The sequence below is a fragment of the Cydia strobilella genome, chromosome 24, assembly GCF_947568885.1.
Source record: "Cydia strobilella chromosome 24, ilCydStro3.1, whole genome shotgun sequence".
NCBI classification, from domain to species: Eukaryota; Metazoa; Arthropoda; class Insecta; order Lepidoptera; family Tortricidae; genus Cydia; species Cydia strobilella.
Genome location: NC_086064.1, coordinates 5,146,335 through 5,162,563, shown reverse-complemented (window position 1 = coordinate 5,162,563; position 16,229 = coordinate 5,146,335). Strand labels below are relative to the sequence as shown.

Below are 16,229 nucleotides of genomic sequence, written 5' to 3'. Positions count from 1 at the left end.
CTGATTCTCTTAGCTCCTCTTCGTACTTCGTCCAGTCAGTTTTACGTGGATTTCTTACCCTCATCTTCTCTAAGCGACATTCGATACTGTAGAGTATTCTGCGGTGGTCAGACATGCTATCCCCCTCATCCACCCTCCAGCTCTTTACCTTGTCGCGCATCTCTTTCGTTGCTAGGGTAATATCAAGCACTTCTCTCCTTGCCCTCGTTATAAACGTTGGTGTGTTACCTGTGTACTCTACATCTACTGACAAAGTGGATTTGCCAAAGTATAAATAATAATGTTAAAATGTAATTATCATTTCTTTGCTTTCGAAATCGATTTTAATAGAGTAAGCTGCAAGGTACATTCAAAAGTTTGTGCTGGTTTTTAACGCACGCTCGCGGATAGCGGTTAGGAGCGGACTGAGGTTGTATTTCCTTCTATCTTAATAGAGTTCTGTAGTTCTTTAACCCACATTTAATAAAATTAAAGGTAAAATAGCCGTGTCGCGCAGCTCATACACTAAGTTGATGGTAGCCCTAATGGAACTGACAGTAAAAAAAAAAACGTTTATTACCAGACACTATTTAAAATCGTACAGCGATGGAAAAAAACACAGAAACATTATCACAGTTCAGTTTACATTTCAGTGTATGCTGACGGATCTAGAATTAAAATGTTTCTGTCTAACTTGGATAAGGCAAAATATGCACACCTCACACAGCCATCAATAAACTCTGATATAGATTAATCTGAGATAACCAAGGACTGGTACTTTTCTAAGGAATCGTTTGAATAATAATTTAAAAACCCGAAATGCATTAAATATGTTTATTGAGCTTTAGTTTGCCATTACAATTAAAATATAGTTTTTTTTTTTAATAAAATTATAATAATCTTTTAAAGTAATAAGACCGTATTCAAACAACACAGTGGTCCATAACTTCTACCAATAAAAACACTTGTAAGCTAGGTTATTTTTTAGATCTTACCTAAACATAAAATTAGTTTATATATTAAATCTCCCTAAATTGACTTATTAGTGGCCATATCCAGGGTATTCGTAATAAAAAAAAAAAATTTTTTCAGAACATTCAAAATTCCATACAATATTGTTAGTACCATCGTTATAGCTATGTGTTAGTAAATACATTAAAAATAAAACTTTCAACAATAAAATCAAAACCCAATAAATTTAAATAATGAATACAATAATAATAATAAGACTGACTGGTATGTGTATTAATATACCCATTATTTAATTACCACAAATTTATTAGGTTTCTCTTTATGAACACGTATGAGATGTTTCCTGACACCTTCAGGTCGAACAAATTTCATTTGACAGATTTCACAAACGTACGGTTTCTCTCCAGTATGCGTTCTATAATGGAATTTTAAGGCGGATAGTTCAGCGAATCCTTTTTTACATACATCGCAAGGATATGGTCGCTCGTCAGTGTGCAGTCGACGCACATGAACGTCTAAAGCATTCTTTTGTCTAAATTGCTTATTGCACACTTTACAAGAGTGTAGCTTAAGTCCGCTATGTATAAGCATGTGGTCTCGCAAAATTGTTGTGCGTCCGAATCGCTTGTGACATATTTCGCAGGAAAAGCGTTTCTCGCCCGTGTGTATTTTAATATGACGTTTAAAACTCGATCGGTGTGTAAATTGTAGGCCACAAACTTCACAGGCGTGTTGTTTCGTGTTTTCGTGCACCTTTACGTGCACTTCTAAATACTTCTTTACCCGAAACTTCTTATGACATGTTTCGCATTCGAAGGGTGTTTCATTAGTATGTATTTCTTTGTGATTTTTCAAGACACCTTTTAAGGCAAATCGTTTGTGACATATATCACACTCGTATGGTTTTGGGTCATCCTGTTTTTCTTGTTTTTCCTCCTTTTCCTTTTCTTCGTGTAGTTCCTTATGTTTGAATAAATTACCCTGTAGTGCAAACCGTTTCCCACAAACATCGCAACCGTACTTTTTGTCCACAGGATCAGATTCGAAATGTCTTTTTCTATGAAATGTTAAGTGGCTTTTATGTCTATATTTTTTATTGCACATATCACACGCGTACGGTCTTTCACCGGTGTGTATCCTCATATGTACGATCCATTGGTTTTTATGTAGAAATCGAGCGTTACATACTTCGCAAGAGAATTTGAACTTTCCCAAGTGGAGTGCGTAATGAGTGTTTAAGTGACTTTTTTGTATGAACCTTTTGTCGCATACGTTGCACGCATAAGGCTTCTCTCCAGTGTGGGAGCGGCGATGGATTACAAGTTTGGATTTGGCATTTGGGTCGTGGAACGTTTTTTGGCATATGTCGCACGTGTGTTCTTTAGGGTGGCTGGAAGCCGTAGCAGACACGGAAGTGTCGAGGTTGGTGAGGGACGGAGCGGGTGCAGAAGAATTAGGGTTGGTCGTAACAACCGGTTCCGCTGAAGGCGCTGGTGGTGTCCCTTGTACGGCCACTGAAACTGTAAATAAGATTTAAGGTCAATGTGAGGAAAAACGGCACTTTAAATTTTTAGTTGGGAAGACCGTCATAGGACAAGAACTCTTGTATTTGTATACGTACGTCCCTCAGACACAGTCAGAAAGGAAGAGCCTCGCTGCTTCTGCTGCTCTACCGTCCAAATATTCCTACAAAAGAGCATGTAGACGGGATAGACGGTCTTCCCCAAATTGAACTTATAATTATAACCTTTAATTTAACTAGTATAGCTGAAGGGTATACCCTCAGCTGGCATACTGTTTTAGAGTTGTCAGTATTTTAATTTACTATTAATAAAAAAAAAACTCTAATGGATATTCCCGCTGCGGGAACATGTCATGCGAAAGTCACGAATAATATAACGAACCAACTTAACTAGTCAGCATACCGTCTACTTTAATGGCGGCGCGTTGCCTTAATATTAGTTCAACATACCGGAGCTAACTTTTTTGTGGACACTTACGATACACGATAAGGTTTTGCTAACTCGAAATATGCAAGCCGATATGAATCGAGTTTTATGGATACTGCGTAGACGGCACATTGAAGTATAAGGCTGGTTGAAGACGTCCGGTGTTTCCGCCGGAATTACGTCGAGTTTTGTATATGGCTACCGACAGCCTAGAAAACAAGACATCGGCGCCCGAACTCGAACAATTTTCCGGCGAAAACACCGCACGTCTACAACCGGCCGCGGCCTTAGAGCGCGCAATCCATCTGTAAATCTGTACGATCGGTACCTGAAACGATCTCGCCATCTGCCATCTCGACCTCGGATTTCTCCACCTTGATATCGCCTGCACAAAACAATACCTATTTAATGACTGATCTAAATATTTTGAAATACGTCTCACGATAGTTTAATTTAGATCTAATCTAAAACAACAAAACTGGCCCCTTTATTTTTTAGTAAAAACAATTTTAAAGAGGTTAGGAGGCCGTAGTCGATTTTGGAGAAAAAATGTAAAATTGATAGATTTAGTCGTTGAAATTATACACGTTTTGTTACGTAATATCTAAATAACAAGTATTGGTTTCTATTAGCACGTCTTCTCATCTTGCCTTTTAATAATGAGGTCGCGAGCGTGCGTCACCCGTAATATATGAAGAGAAGGGGCAGTTTTTAAAAATTCATCAAAAAATTATGGTGGTAAATCATACAAATTAATGTATAAGAATACGAGTAGTTTTAGCAAATGTTGTAGATTGTTTAAGTATCAAAATTACGTTGAAATTAAGTCGATTTTCAGAGAAATTGTCACTTGTTTTGAAGTAATTTCTGGAGAAAATTGAATTCGTTTATAACTTTCATTTCCTCGAACTAAGTCATATAACAAAAATGTAATCTGATAAAGGTCAAGTACGGAATATGTGTAATACAAATTTACTATTTTTAGTAGTCCAAACTTTACGAAATTTACAAATAAGAGCGACAAAATCAGTGCTTTACGCGCGTTTACCTAAACGACCATCAGAAAAAAAATCATTACTAATTTAGTGAGTATGTTTTCAAAAAATTGATCTGATAAAAGGCAAGATAAGAAGACGTGCTAATAGAAACCAGTACTTGTTATTTCAATTTGGTAACAAAAGGTGTACAATTTCATCGACTAAATCTATCAAATTTACACTTTTGCGACTAAAATCGACACCAGCCTCTTAAAAACCAGGGACCGGACAACCCTTTCCGCGATAAAACCCTTTCAATGGGCGACACTTAAACACGGCTAACACATTGAAAGACTTTCCCTTTTGAACTGCAAGCCCATTCATACCCTTACCTTTGACTAACCCTTACCGAAAAGCTAACCAAAAATAAGGCTAGCTCTTAATAAGGGTTACCCTTATCTTTAAGCGCTTTTTATAAAGGTTTCCCTTTGCGTGAAAGAGACAGGATTAGTATATATCTACGGTAGTGTATGAAAAGGAAAGAAAATACGTGCCTAGTCAAAGAACGCCGCCGTCGCCGCCGACGATCGCTCGGATTCGAAGTAATGTGTGCTTTATGAACAAGGTAGACGACTTAAATTAGCACGCTTATATGCTAAAAGGGAAGCCCTTTATAAGGCTAACCCTTATAAGCAATATGCAAGGTGTTGGTGAGCGGATGATTAGGGTTTTGTAAGGGTATTTGGGCTACCGATTACTCAAATGTGGTAGCTTTATATAAGGGTTTTTAAAACCAAAACAAAGGGTTTCGTCTGGCAAAGGGTATGGTGAGTTAAGCCTTATGCAATACCCTTATAAGGGATAGCGGGCCGGTCCCTGTTAAAAACACTAGAGTAATTATTATTTTACGACGATTATACTTACGTATAATTGTTTCTTTTCCAGAAGCTTTTTCCAACTTGATTTTTAACTTGTTACCTGAAAAAAATGTATCATTTATGAGAACAGGCGGCCTCTGAGCTTTAGTGTAAAACAGGTACAAAAAAACATGATTATGTATTGTTATTTATGTATAATGTATTTTATACTAGCTCAACCCAATGCCAAAACTAAAGTAGCCTTGTCCATGACCAGGGCTTAAGCTTTCTTATTACAAAATTTAATTAAGAGTAGTGCAGTTTTTATCCGTGATAAAGTAACACACAGTTAAGAGTTTTAGTTTTTTTATATTAGTATGGAATTTAATACGGAATCCTGAATGAGACAGAGGGTATCGAACCTTGTAGTGAATTGAAATATTAGGGTATTACTACAAAACCAGTCTGGATTTGTCAGGTACACAATCACATGTGCTCTCCCGAATTTCGGCGATATTGTTGCAATATAATTAACCCTAAACAACAAAGGAGCATGGCTATAGCAAGTTTAACTATTCAGAGAGGACGTACTGTACATAAAGAAATAGCTATCATGTGTACCAGTTAAGTCTAGTACATATGATGTCTTACTGGCAGTGATCACTCCCTTCAGTCGGGCCTGCAGCTCGGCCTGGCTGCGCTGCACTTGCAGCTTGAAGTCGCTCGCATCTCGCAGCTGCCCCACGCACACCTCACAGATCCCACACTCATCATTTCCCATGCCTAGCTAAAAGTTAAACAATACATTTATGAAAAATAAGTACGGAATGTGGAAAAGACCCGCATATAATATTTTTGGTTGGGAAGGTGATCATAGGGCAAGAACGCTAGTTTTCGTTGTTGAGAGGAAGATCTTTGCTTCCTCTGCTCTACCGACCATCTGTAAGTGGTCATCAGATATATCGGAGCGGCCGAGGGGCTCATAAATATCAGAACACGCACTCTTACACCTCTTTTGTCAGACGTGTTCCAATATTTGTAAGCTTGGCCGCTCCAATATATCTGATGGCAGTGATGGCGATTGTACAAATGCAAAAGTTAGAAGTGGCTAAAGAGCTTGTCGACAGTTAACCACATACGATTAATATTAAAAACCTAAAAACTAAGAAATAACTGGTTATCAACTTGATAACAACATTATGGTTAGTTGGTTAAGACAGACTTCCGCGGAAAAAGGTATTCTATGCATCTAATGAACACGCTGATGAAGAAATGGATTTGAAGGTGTATAAGAGCTTACATTTATATTAAAACAGTCTCTCAGCATGTCGTAGTATATCTCTGTTTTGCCGAGATGTTTATACATAGTCTTAAGGCCCTTGTCCGGCGGCCGCACCAGGCAGCAGCTACAAGAGTGCAACTCCTCCATTATGTAACGTATAAACCACTGACAGTTGTATAGCAATCACAACCGATATACACACATTATAGTCTATTTTATGCAATTTCAAGCAGAAAATATTAAAGTTGGAGCGATCCTCGAAACGGCCATAGACATGACATGACACCATCATGACACATTGTATTTTTTTTTTTAACTTCTTTAGTGCTGTACGACTACTGTGGATGACCAAGTTTGTATATATCTTGCCAAGTTTGTGCCAGTTATGAAGACTGAGGGCCTGCCGAGAACACCGAAGGCCGCAAACTTCGGGCATCTTTCTCTTTTAATACAATGAAGGCCTAATTAGAGTGACAGAGAAAGTGGCGAACTTCGATTCCGTGAATGAAAGCTGATTAAGGCCGTTCCATCGGTTTGCCGCTGTCACTGTCACATTTCGCAAGAAAGAACGGGAAAGATCATGCGCGCCAAGTGTCAATTTTGATCGAATTTTGTCGATTTTTAATATTGTCTTCGGTTACCGCGATAGTTACTCATGAAATAAAACTATCCGAGGTCCGAGGTGTAGGGTTGGAGCCGGCGTAGTTTTTATCGTGTTTATATATATCTTTACTTGAAAATAAATGTAGTGTATAACTAGCCTTATGAACCGATTTTGCATGTACAATCAGCCTTAAAGTTTATAGTCTATGATGGTTCATTATTTTTAGTATGTGGGTATTTTTGCACTTTGTAGTTTTCCTCAGTCACCCGTTGACCACTAACGCTGTAAAGAGTTCGAAACATCGGGAAGTATTATAAATTCAATATACGCGATATAATCCGTTTTCATAGTTTTATTTGTCGATTTTTATTTATTTTAAAAACGTTACCTTACAATATCGAAATTCGAAGCTATGAAATTAGCATTTAAGTTAAGATTGTTTTTGGTTCTTTTTTAGGGTTCCGTACCCAAAGGGTAAAAACGGAACCCTATTACTAAGACTCCGCTGTCCGTCTGTCACCAGGCTGTATCTCATGAACCGTGATAGCTAGACAGTTGAAATTTTCACAGATGATGTATTTCTGTTGCCGCTATAACAACAAATACTAAAAACAGAATAATATGCAACAGCATCCTACGAATGATAGCTGACAGGGTAGACTGTCCCTACTTGTCGCACTGTGAGGGATAGGATAAGACTGCAAGAGTATCCTATCAACCCAATTACAGGCAAACACGGCATGCAGGTATCAGTTCTTGCTTTTTAGGGTTCCGTACCCAAAGGGTAAAAACGGGACCCTATTACTAAGACTCCGCTGTCCGTCTGTCACCAGGCTGTATCCAGGGACCGGACAACCCTTTCCGCCATAAAACCCTTTCAATGGGCGACACTTAAACACGGCTTACACATTGAAAGACTTTCCCTTTTGAACTGCAAGCCCATTCATACCCTTACCTTTGACTAACCCTTACCGAGAAGCTAACCAAAAATAAGGCTAGCTCTTAATAAGGGTTACCCTTATCTTTAAGCGCTTTTATAAAGGTTTCCCTTTGCGTGAAAGAGACAGGATTAGTATATATCTACGGTAGTGTATGAAAAGAAAAGAAAATACGTGCCTAGTCAAAGAACGCCGCCGTCGCCGCCAACGATCGCTCGGATTCGAAGTAATGTGTGCTTTATGAACAAGGTAGACGACTTAAATTAGCACGCTTATATGCTAAAAGGGAAGCCCTTTATAAGGCTAACCCTTATAAGCAATATGCAAGGTGTTGGTGAGCGGATGATAAGGGTTTTGTAAGGGTATTTGGGCTACCGATTACTCAAGTGTGGTAGCTTTATATAAGGGTTTTTAAAAGCAAAACAAAGGGTTTCGTCTGGCAAAGGGTATGGTGAGTTAAGCCTTATGCAATACCCTTATAAAACCCCGATAAGGGATAGCGGGCCGGTCCCTGGCTGTATCTCATGATCCGTGATAGCTAGACATTTGAAATTTTCACAGATGATGTATTTCTGTTGCCGCTATAACAACAAATACTAAAAAGTACGGAACCCTCGGTGCGCGAGTCCGACTTGCACTTGGCCGGTTTTTTTTGTTTATAGTATCACATAATAAATAATCGAGTAAAGTTGGATTAAAAGTCCGAGTTAGAGGTTACTTTGGGAATTAATTGTATCGAGCGAAGTGTCATAATTAGTGTATCGGAAGCTATGTTATTAAAGATAATATAGTCAAGAACTACATATATTTTTTCCACGTCTACGAATATCAACGCCTCTTAGAAAAACATGATCATATAAGGAGATTTTTCGCCTTCTGGCTCAGGGAACCGCCTTAAGCATTTTACATAGCATCAAAATCTGTTTAATTTATGGCCATAATTATAAAATAAGTTAACTAGTCTCTTGACCAGCTGCACTTTGCACTGAGACCAAAGAATATAATACTCACTAGGAGAAGAAGGTTAACTCCATACAAAAAAATGTCCCTTTCAAAAGTTCGTTTATACCTACTAGTGGCGCTCTGGTTGTATAGCATTAACTAAAATGGACAACCCGATTAGCCTAGCGGGTATTAGCAGTAATCCAATTCAGGTAGCTAATGGTCCTGGGTTCGAATCCCAGCGAGGGAATTTATTTTTTTATTTTTGTTGGGGTTAATTTATTTCTCTAATAAATAAAAATATGTGAAGAGAATGATTTCTATTATATTTAGAAATTCTTACAATACAAAAAGACAAACAGTTATTAATTAAGATATAAATAAATATTTTCATTCCTATTAGGTAGGATCAAATGGGATCAAAAGAGCTTGATTCTAAAAAAATACAAACAATATGTATACAATGTAGAATATATATATATGTATAATTGTAGAATAGAGGTCAAATCAAATTCAATTGCTTTTTTTTCAGTTGTTCGAAATTTGAAATGTAATTACATTTTTACATACCTATAAGCTCCTATAAGTATTTTTTATCTTTACGCTGACCATAATCTGCGGTTTTTGGACGCCTCATAGAAGGTTTGTGATATGTATTTTTTACGCGAGCTTTCAATAAACGTGTTTTTAGGGTTCCGTAGCCAAATGGCAAAAAACGGAACCCTTATAGATTCGTCATGTCTGTCTGTCTGTCCGTCCATATGTCACAGCCACTTTTCTCTGAAACTATAAGAACTATACTGTTGAAACTTGGTAAGTAGATGTATTCTGTGAACCGCATTAAGATTTTCACACAAAAATAGAAAAAAAAACCAATAAATTTTGGGGGCAATTTACTTTCAACTGAAACTCAATTTTTTTTTTATCAAACCCATACGTGTGGGGTATCTATGGATAGGTCTTCAAAAATGATATTGAGGTTTCTAATATCATTTTTTTCTAAACTGAATAGTTTGCGCGAGAGACACTTTCAAAGTGGTAAATTTGTGTGCCCCCCCCCCCCCCCCGTAACTTCTAAAATAAGAGTGATAAAACTGAAAAAAATATATGATGTACATTACCATGCAAACTTCCACCGAAAATTGGTTTGAACGAGATCTAGTAAGCAGTTTTTTTTAATACGTCATAAATCGTAAACCGCAATTCACCTGTTAGCTGTAGCCTCACAAGCTTAACCTCATCATCACCATCATCATGTATGGCTACGCCATTTTGAAAAAAAAAAAATTAAATGACTGGATCGCCAAAAAAAACATAGATATAGATAGTTATCGAACCTGCTCACAAAATTTAACGAGAATCGGTTGAGAATTGCGACCTGTAGAGGAAACATCCGGACATACGAGTGCGAAAGCATTTTTGATGATGGCGACATTCAGAGTGGAAGGTCTTGAGTACAGTACAGCACCATCTCCAGAGGCTCCAGACCAAACCAAAGTCTAAAGTCTCCATTATGGCCAAAATAGACTCCTAAGGTTGTCCGTAGATTTAAGACACACCATACTGGTGCTTTAATTATTTCTTCCATGGAAACAAAAATAACATGCCACACTTCACATAGCCATCACTGAACATGGATACCAATTATTCAGAAATCAAGGTAGGTTTATATGGATCAAAAAAAATCATATACAGACACGAATGATTGCCGTAAATATGTTTATTAAATATTATTTCCCATTCAATAGAAATAAAACATTGCTATCTAACCTACCTAAATATTACTTTGCTAATCTGCAAAAAGATAACGTGCTAGTCAATCGGTGCTAACCCGTTATACTTACTTGCGTAACTCCGTATTAGATGGATACATTCTAAGGAAAAAACGTGCATCAATCAAGAAAATTTGATTCTCGAACAGATGGCGCCACTACGTTTTACCACCTTTGGCCTACTCTCGAAAAGATGGCGTTGACGGTTTCGTTAGTTTTTTAAAGAACATGGGTCAAAATCGTATAAACATAATTAATGCAAATGAAAAAAAATATTTATATATAAATACATTTTTTGATAGTTTTAGTTTTAATCGTGTGCCTATAGATGGCAGTGAATTTACTGTGGCTACAAAATTTACTATGACAGTACCGCTCTATCCTATTATATCCTCTTTGTTACATGCAATTAATGTTCCCACGCTCCCAATACCTCAAATAAATATAAAATATAACAAACCACCACCAAAGGAACAATACTAGACACGTTTTTCGCCTCTCTACGAGGCATCCTCAGGAGATGTTGACGGTCTGACGCCCGGCAACGAACTGACCTGTCAGCCCCAGCGTAGTCTTCTGCCACTCCCTCTTTCTGGGGTGTGAGGAGGCCATTTCAAGGAGAGGCCCTTTTTGGCTGCGTCTGTCGCGGGCTGTAACGACAGCCAACTATAGAGTTGGCGTTTTTCTCCTTCCTGCTTCTTGGAGGATTTGGTTGGCCATCATGGCTTGGAGGTCATGTGTGCCTATCTGTGCCTTGGTGGACTTCGGGGCTATTCCAGCGGCACGAGCTCACGTGGTTGGGCTCTCTGCCGGCGGGCGTGAAGGGGGGCTATCCCTTTCAGCAGATGGTGACGAGTCGAGTCGGCGCTGGCGAACATCTTGCGCGCAAGCTCTCCCACAAACTCGTCCAGCTTCTGGAGTTCCATGTCCCTATAGATGGTCGCGTTCCGCTCATAGCGTGGGGCTCTAACGATGGTCCTAAGGCTTTGCGTCTCCTAGGTGCACCCTGAGTCTCCGCCTATTAGATTCTACCGTCCTGGCATACCAGGCAGGAGCCGCGCAGCTTTGTACGGAACGGTAGGCTGCTGCTGAGCACTGGACGGAGTTTTGCGCGCGCGGCCTTTGCTCGCCGCACCACCTCGTCCACGTCATGCTTCATGGTGAGGCCCCTGTCGGTAGTGACCCTCAGGTATTTCGCCGTATGCTGCCAATGGATCTCTTCACCGAAGAGTTTGAGTGGCGGCGGGTGCTCCTTCGCTCCTGTTAGGAGCGCCTGTGTCTTGCCCACGTTCACCGAGAGCCTCCGTTTGGGCAGCCACTTGGGTAGGACGTCAAGCTGGCGCTGGATCTTGATTGCGGCATGGATGCTGCGTAGTATGCTGCGTCGTCTGATGCTGAATAGTCTCAGCTTGACGTCGCCGACCACCGGGATGTCGTCGGTGAACCAGGCATAGCAGGCTGGGGACAGGCAGCTTCCCTATGGAACACCCGCGAGGATCGGGCGCATCTTTCACTGACACGTGGAAGCGTCGGTGGATCACTCGAATTGGGACCGAAGATGTCGACAGTTTTTCCAGCCTCCAGCAGGCCTTTGGCCAGACCCTGTCGAATGCCTTCTCCATGTCGAGGAATACTGCTACTACGTGCTCCTTCTGGTTCATCCACTCCGCCATGAATGAGAGGACGCGCGTCAATTGGAGTGTCGTCGAGTGCTCGGTGCGGAACCCGAACTGCTCCGGTCCGGGCTCGATGTGGGGCTGGAGCCTGTTCAGGAGCAGTCTCTCGAATACTTTGTAGAGAGTACTCAGCAGCGTGATGGGTCCGTAGCTGTCCTTCCCTGGTTTGGGGATCATGATGACAGGTCCAAGTTTCCAGGATGTTGGAAAGTGGTCCGAGCGCAAGATCCCATTAAACAGGCGCGTCACCGCCGCGATGGTATGTTGCGGCAGGTGTCGGAGTGCCTCGTTTGGGATCGAGTCGGCGTCAGAAGCCTTCTTGGGGTTGCTTCTCACTAGTGTCTTCTTGGCCGGGCGAGAAGAAGACCGTCTCCTCTTCCTCGTTCAGCTCTAGTACTACACGCAAATTCAATATTTAATTATAATAGATAAACCTTGTATACAGCGGCCCGGCACCCGCCGGAGGGGACCACATCAGCATCAGAGCCATCGTCGTCGGTTTGCCCTCGCTGCATCTCCCGAACCCGGTCCCGCTAAAACGGACGCCCCGGGCTAGGGAATGCGGGGACTGGCTTAGCCGGCCGCGACGAGCGTCGCGCGTTCCCAAGGAGCCGCCCACCACATGGAGGGAAAAGAGAAGACACGCGTGGGTAGATCGCGAACCCGTTCTCGCGGTCTACCCCCATCATCGAGATCATCATGAAGGAGGCGGGGAGCATCACCGCTGCCGCCGGAGGAAGGGGAGGGTAGTTGGGGAAACGGATTTTTCCCACTACCCCCCGGATTCGCCCCCGGTTCTATAGAAGGCAGCGAGACGCCCCCGCCTCCCCCACACCCGCGGAAATAGATGATACGGAGGAAGCAGTGGACCAGCTGCTCCCGTCTGCAGCTGCTACGCGGCCCTTTTCGCCCGTGTCGCCCGCCGGCCCCTCCGACTCCCCTATGGACCAACTGCAATCTGACACGATTGTAGTGGCCCATATATTGGAAACCGATCCGGCGTCGGCGGGCCTGAAGGTGTAGATGGCCGCCTATGTCCGCATTACGTCCCACCAACTAGGGATGGAAACCGAGCTGCTCCCGGAGAACGCCGCTTTTCTGGAATTCCTGCGGGCCCACCCAGAAATACTCAGGCCTCCCAAAAGGCCCCGAGAGAGCCCCCTGGAGGCTCAGGAGCCAAAGAAAAGAGACCCCAGGCTGCGCCGACGCTCGAGATCGAGACCGGCGGAAGGCGCAGTAGCTACAGCAGCAGCTCCAACCCCCAGCCTCCCCCCCCCTCCCTCTACACCGCCCCCTGGAGGGCCCCGTCGCCAACCCACATCATGGCAAAGTGTGGGCTCAAGGGAGTGGTCGCGAGGAGAATGGACATCAGACCCTTCGGCCCCCCACTGATAAAGGGGCCACCGGCCCCCGCACCCGCGGAGGCCCCAACCGAAGCACCCTCCTCTAGGGCGACCCACGAACCAGAACCAAAGCAGGAGCCCCCCCCCCCCCCCCCCCATAGGAGCCCCCATCAGATCCCCAGCTACAGCCAGCCCTCTCGTTCGAGGGGCCAGCCGCCAAGTCGTGCCCCCCAGTGGAGGAGGCCCCGACCCAGACCCCCACTCCTGCGGTCCTGCCACCGGCAGAAACCAGAACCAGCCAAGAGCCCCATACCAACCAACACAGGGCCCACGCCACACGCAGACACGCGGCAGACTTCCTCTTACGCCTCCAAAGCTGCCTTGGTGGACTCAACCAAGGCAGACAAGAAGAAGCAGAAGCTGAGATTCCGATGTTATGACTTCAGACCATAGACCTGTCATTATTAAACTGGGTCCTTCTGCGTCGGCCACCCCTGTTACCAAACTGGTCACTGACTGGGACGGTGTTAGTAAGGAGCTTGCGCGGGAAGACTCTGATCTAATTAAAAACCTCCCGACTAACATCTCGTCCAGAGAGGATACTGATAATGCCATTTCTTATCTGACGGCAGAGCTATCAGATTTACTGACCCGTCACAATAAGCAGATTACTGACGAAGCGGACTACAACAAATGGAAGTTGCCGCCTCATCTGCAAGATATGAAAAGAAGGAAAAACGCTGCTTGAAGGGCCTATGATATTTGCCCCTCTCCACAACATAGGTAAGGCTGTAGTAAACAAACTATCTAAGGAGTTCAAAAAGGGTGTAAAGGATTTTAGGAATGAAAGATGGTGTAATCTCCTGAAAGAAATCTCCCCAACCCATAAAGCATATTGGCAACTTATTAGGTCTTTTAAAATTGATGCAGTAATTTAAATGCCCCCATTTACCATACCGGATGCGCCCCCCAATCGCCCACCAGCCTTCTCCGACGCTGAAAAATCCGAGTGTCTGGCGTCCAGTTTGGAGGCCCAATGCTCTTTGAGCAATGAGCCTCATGACCCAGATCACTAGGCAGAGGTGGAGGGGGAGGTGCGCAGGAGGTTGGCACTTCTACCCAGTACGGTACCCGGTAGGGTAGGGTAGAAATAGGGCTCTTAATTCGAAAACTAAAAGTCAGGAAAGCTCCAGGGGCAGACGGCTACCCAACCGGTTGCTGCGCGCCTTCCCCGATAGGATCATCCATTTCTTAGTGGATGTGTTCAATGCGGCTTTATCAAACTCCCACTTCCCTGATCAGTGGAAGGTGGCGCACGTAATCGGAATTCATAAACCAGCCAAGCCCGTCTAGCTATAAGCCAATCAGTCTTTCGAGCTCCTTAGGTAAGCTCTATAAGCGTATTATTCAAGTAAGACTAGGGGAATTCATTCATGAGAAACAGCTTATCATAAATGAACAATTTGGTTTCAGAACTGGGCATTCCTGTACTCACCAGGTCCACCGAATCACTGAGCACATTTTGTACTGGATGACAGGGTGGAAAAAGTCGATCCCCACCGGTGCCATCTTTCTCGACATAGCGAAAGCGTTCGATAAGGTATGGCACGGTGGGTTGATCCTCAAGCTTTTTAAATACGATTTTCCGGACAGACTGATCCATTTGATTTTTGTTTTTTTGCAAAATCGCGAGTTTAGGTATAGGGTGGAGGGGTCCTTCTCCCTCCTTCGCCCTATTCATGCCGGAGTCCCTCAGGGCTCTGTGCTCTTTCCGATACTTTTTTCCCTGTTTGTTAACGATCTGCCAAAGATCGCCGAGGTCAATTACGCGATTTTCGCGGATGACACGGCGATCTTTGCCACATCAGCATGCCCGGTCAGGCTGGCCTCTCCTCCAACGAGCCATCGATTCCCTCGGGGGTTTTCAACCCTGAAAAAAGTGCTGCTATGTTTTTTAGCAGGAGGCATCACTACTATGATCAGATACGTAAACATGGCCACATTGAGCTTTCTGACCGGAGGATACCATGGGTCGAGTCTACCAAGTACCTGGGAGTAACTCTGGACAGAAGGCTCAATTTCGGCGAGCATATTAGGAAAACGAAAAATAAAGCCGTTTTCTACGTGTTCAGGTTCACATGTCTGGTGGGGCTGGGGGCTAAAAGTAAGCTCTTCTTAAGGAACAAAATTACAATATATAGATCTTGTATTAGGCCTGTGTTCTCCGATGCTAGCGTGGCCTTTGCTCACGCAGTGCGCCGAGGTCACTGTTGTTGTTGTTTTATCTATATTGATTGCACTGTTTGGCATAGTTTGCAACTTTGTTATTTTCCTGTAAATATAGTTAATAGCGTAAGGTTTGCTTGCACTTCTTACTGTAAATATAGTAAATTAGGTAAAACTGTAAATGTAGATGTATAGTTAGTATTAGTTGAACTAGCTAAAAATTCTAGGGCAAAGAGCAATAGGGCTGGGTAATGTCCGGCCGACTCTTATTTATATGATAAAAAAAACCAACAGCAGCAGCAACACTGGAAGTATGCCCAGCCTGGGAGGAGGAGCGCCGCACCTTAACTGCTGTGGTGGGCCGTGACCTCTCGCTGCCCACCGTGGTCCGAAACATGGTGGACTGTGATAGGTCGTGGAAGGCTGTGCTGGACTTCTGCGAGGCGGTCATGGTGCAGAAGGAGATGGCAGAGCGCAGCGGGGAAAATGATCGAGCTTCCCAGCCAATGCGCCGAAAGCGTGTGGGGCGGCGGCGGCTGGCATATGACCGCAGACTTCCCCCTTAAGGGCCCCTGTGGGCGACAGACGTCCCCGAGCCTGTCGCCTACTCAAGGGTCCCTGGGATGGCGAGCACGCCTATATGATGGCGCGCTACTATAAAATAAATTCAATATCCGAATAAAAAGTTGGATCCGGCTCACCTGGTGGCAGC

General features: G+C 43.2%; 2 protein-coding genes across 3 annotated transcripts in view; one reads left to right on the top strand and one right to left on the bottom strand.

Annotated features, from left to right (window-relative positions):
• LOC134752121 (zinc finger protein ZFP2-like) overlaps positions 1-16,229 on the top strand; it is a 138,964-nt gene that overhangs the window by 47,078 nt on the left and 75,657 nt on the right. The window lies entirely within an intron of this gene.
• On the bottom strand, positions 1,201-6,233 carry LOC134752143 (gastrula zinc finger protein XlCGF57.1-like). Of its 2 annotated transcripts, none has more exons than XM_063687734.1 (5): positions 6,035-6,233; positions 5,386-5,521; positions 4,802-4,855; positions 3,229-3,285; positions 1,201-2,471 (listed from the first exon to the last, which is right to left on the bottom strand). In XM_063687734.1, the coding sequence occupies exons 1-5, from the start codon at positions 6,161-6,163 to the stop codon at positions 1,237-1,239; spliced, it is 1,611 nt and encodes a 536-aa protein (XP_063543804.1). In that variant the 5' UTR covers positions 6,164-6,233; the 3' UTR covers positions 1,201-1,236. The 2 variants fall into 2 exon arrangements, with proteins under 2 accessions (XP_063543804.1, XP_063543806.1); XM_063687736.1 differs by having other exon boundaries at positions 1,202-2,471; positions 5,386-5,517; positions 6,035-6,173.

Coding starts and splice junctions, on each gene's coding strand:
- LOC134752143 (XM_063687734.1), bottom strand. CDS start 6,163: ATGGAGGAGTTGCACTCTTGTAGCTGCTGCCTGGTGCGGCCGCCGGAC. Junction 4,856..5,385: donor GAAGGGAGTGATCACTGCCA/GTAAGACATCAT, acceptor CATTTTTTTCAG/GTAACAAGTTAAAAATCAAG. Junction 3,286..4,801: donor TGGAAAAGAAACAATTATAC/GTAAGTATAATC, acceptor TGTTTTGTGCAG/GCGATATCAAGGTGGAGAAA.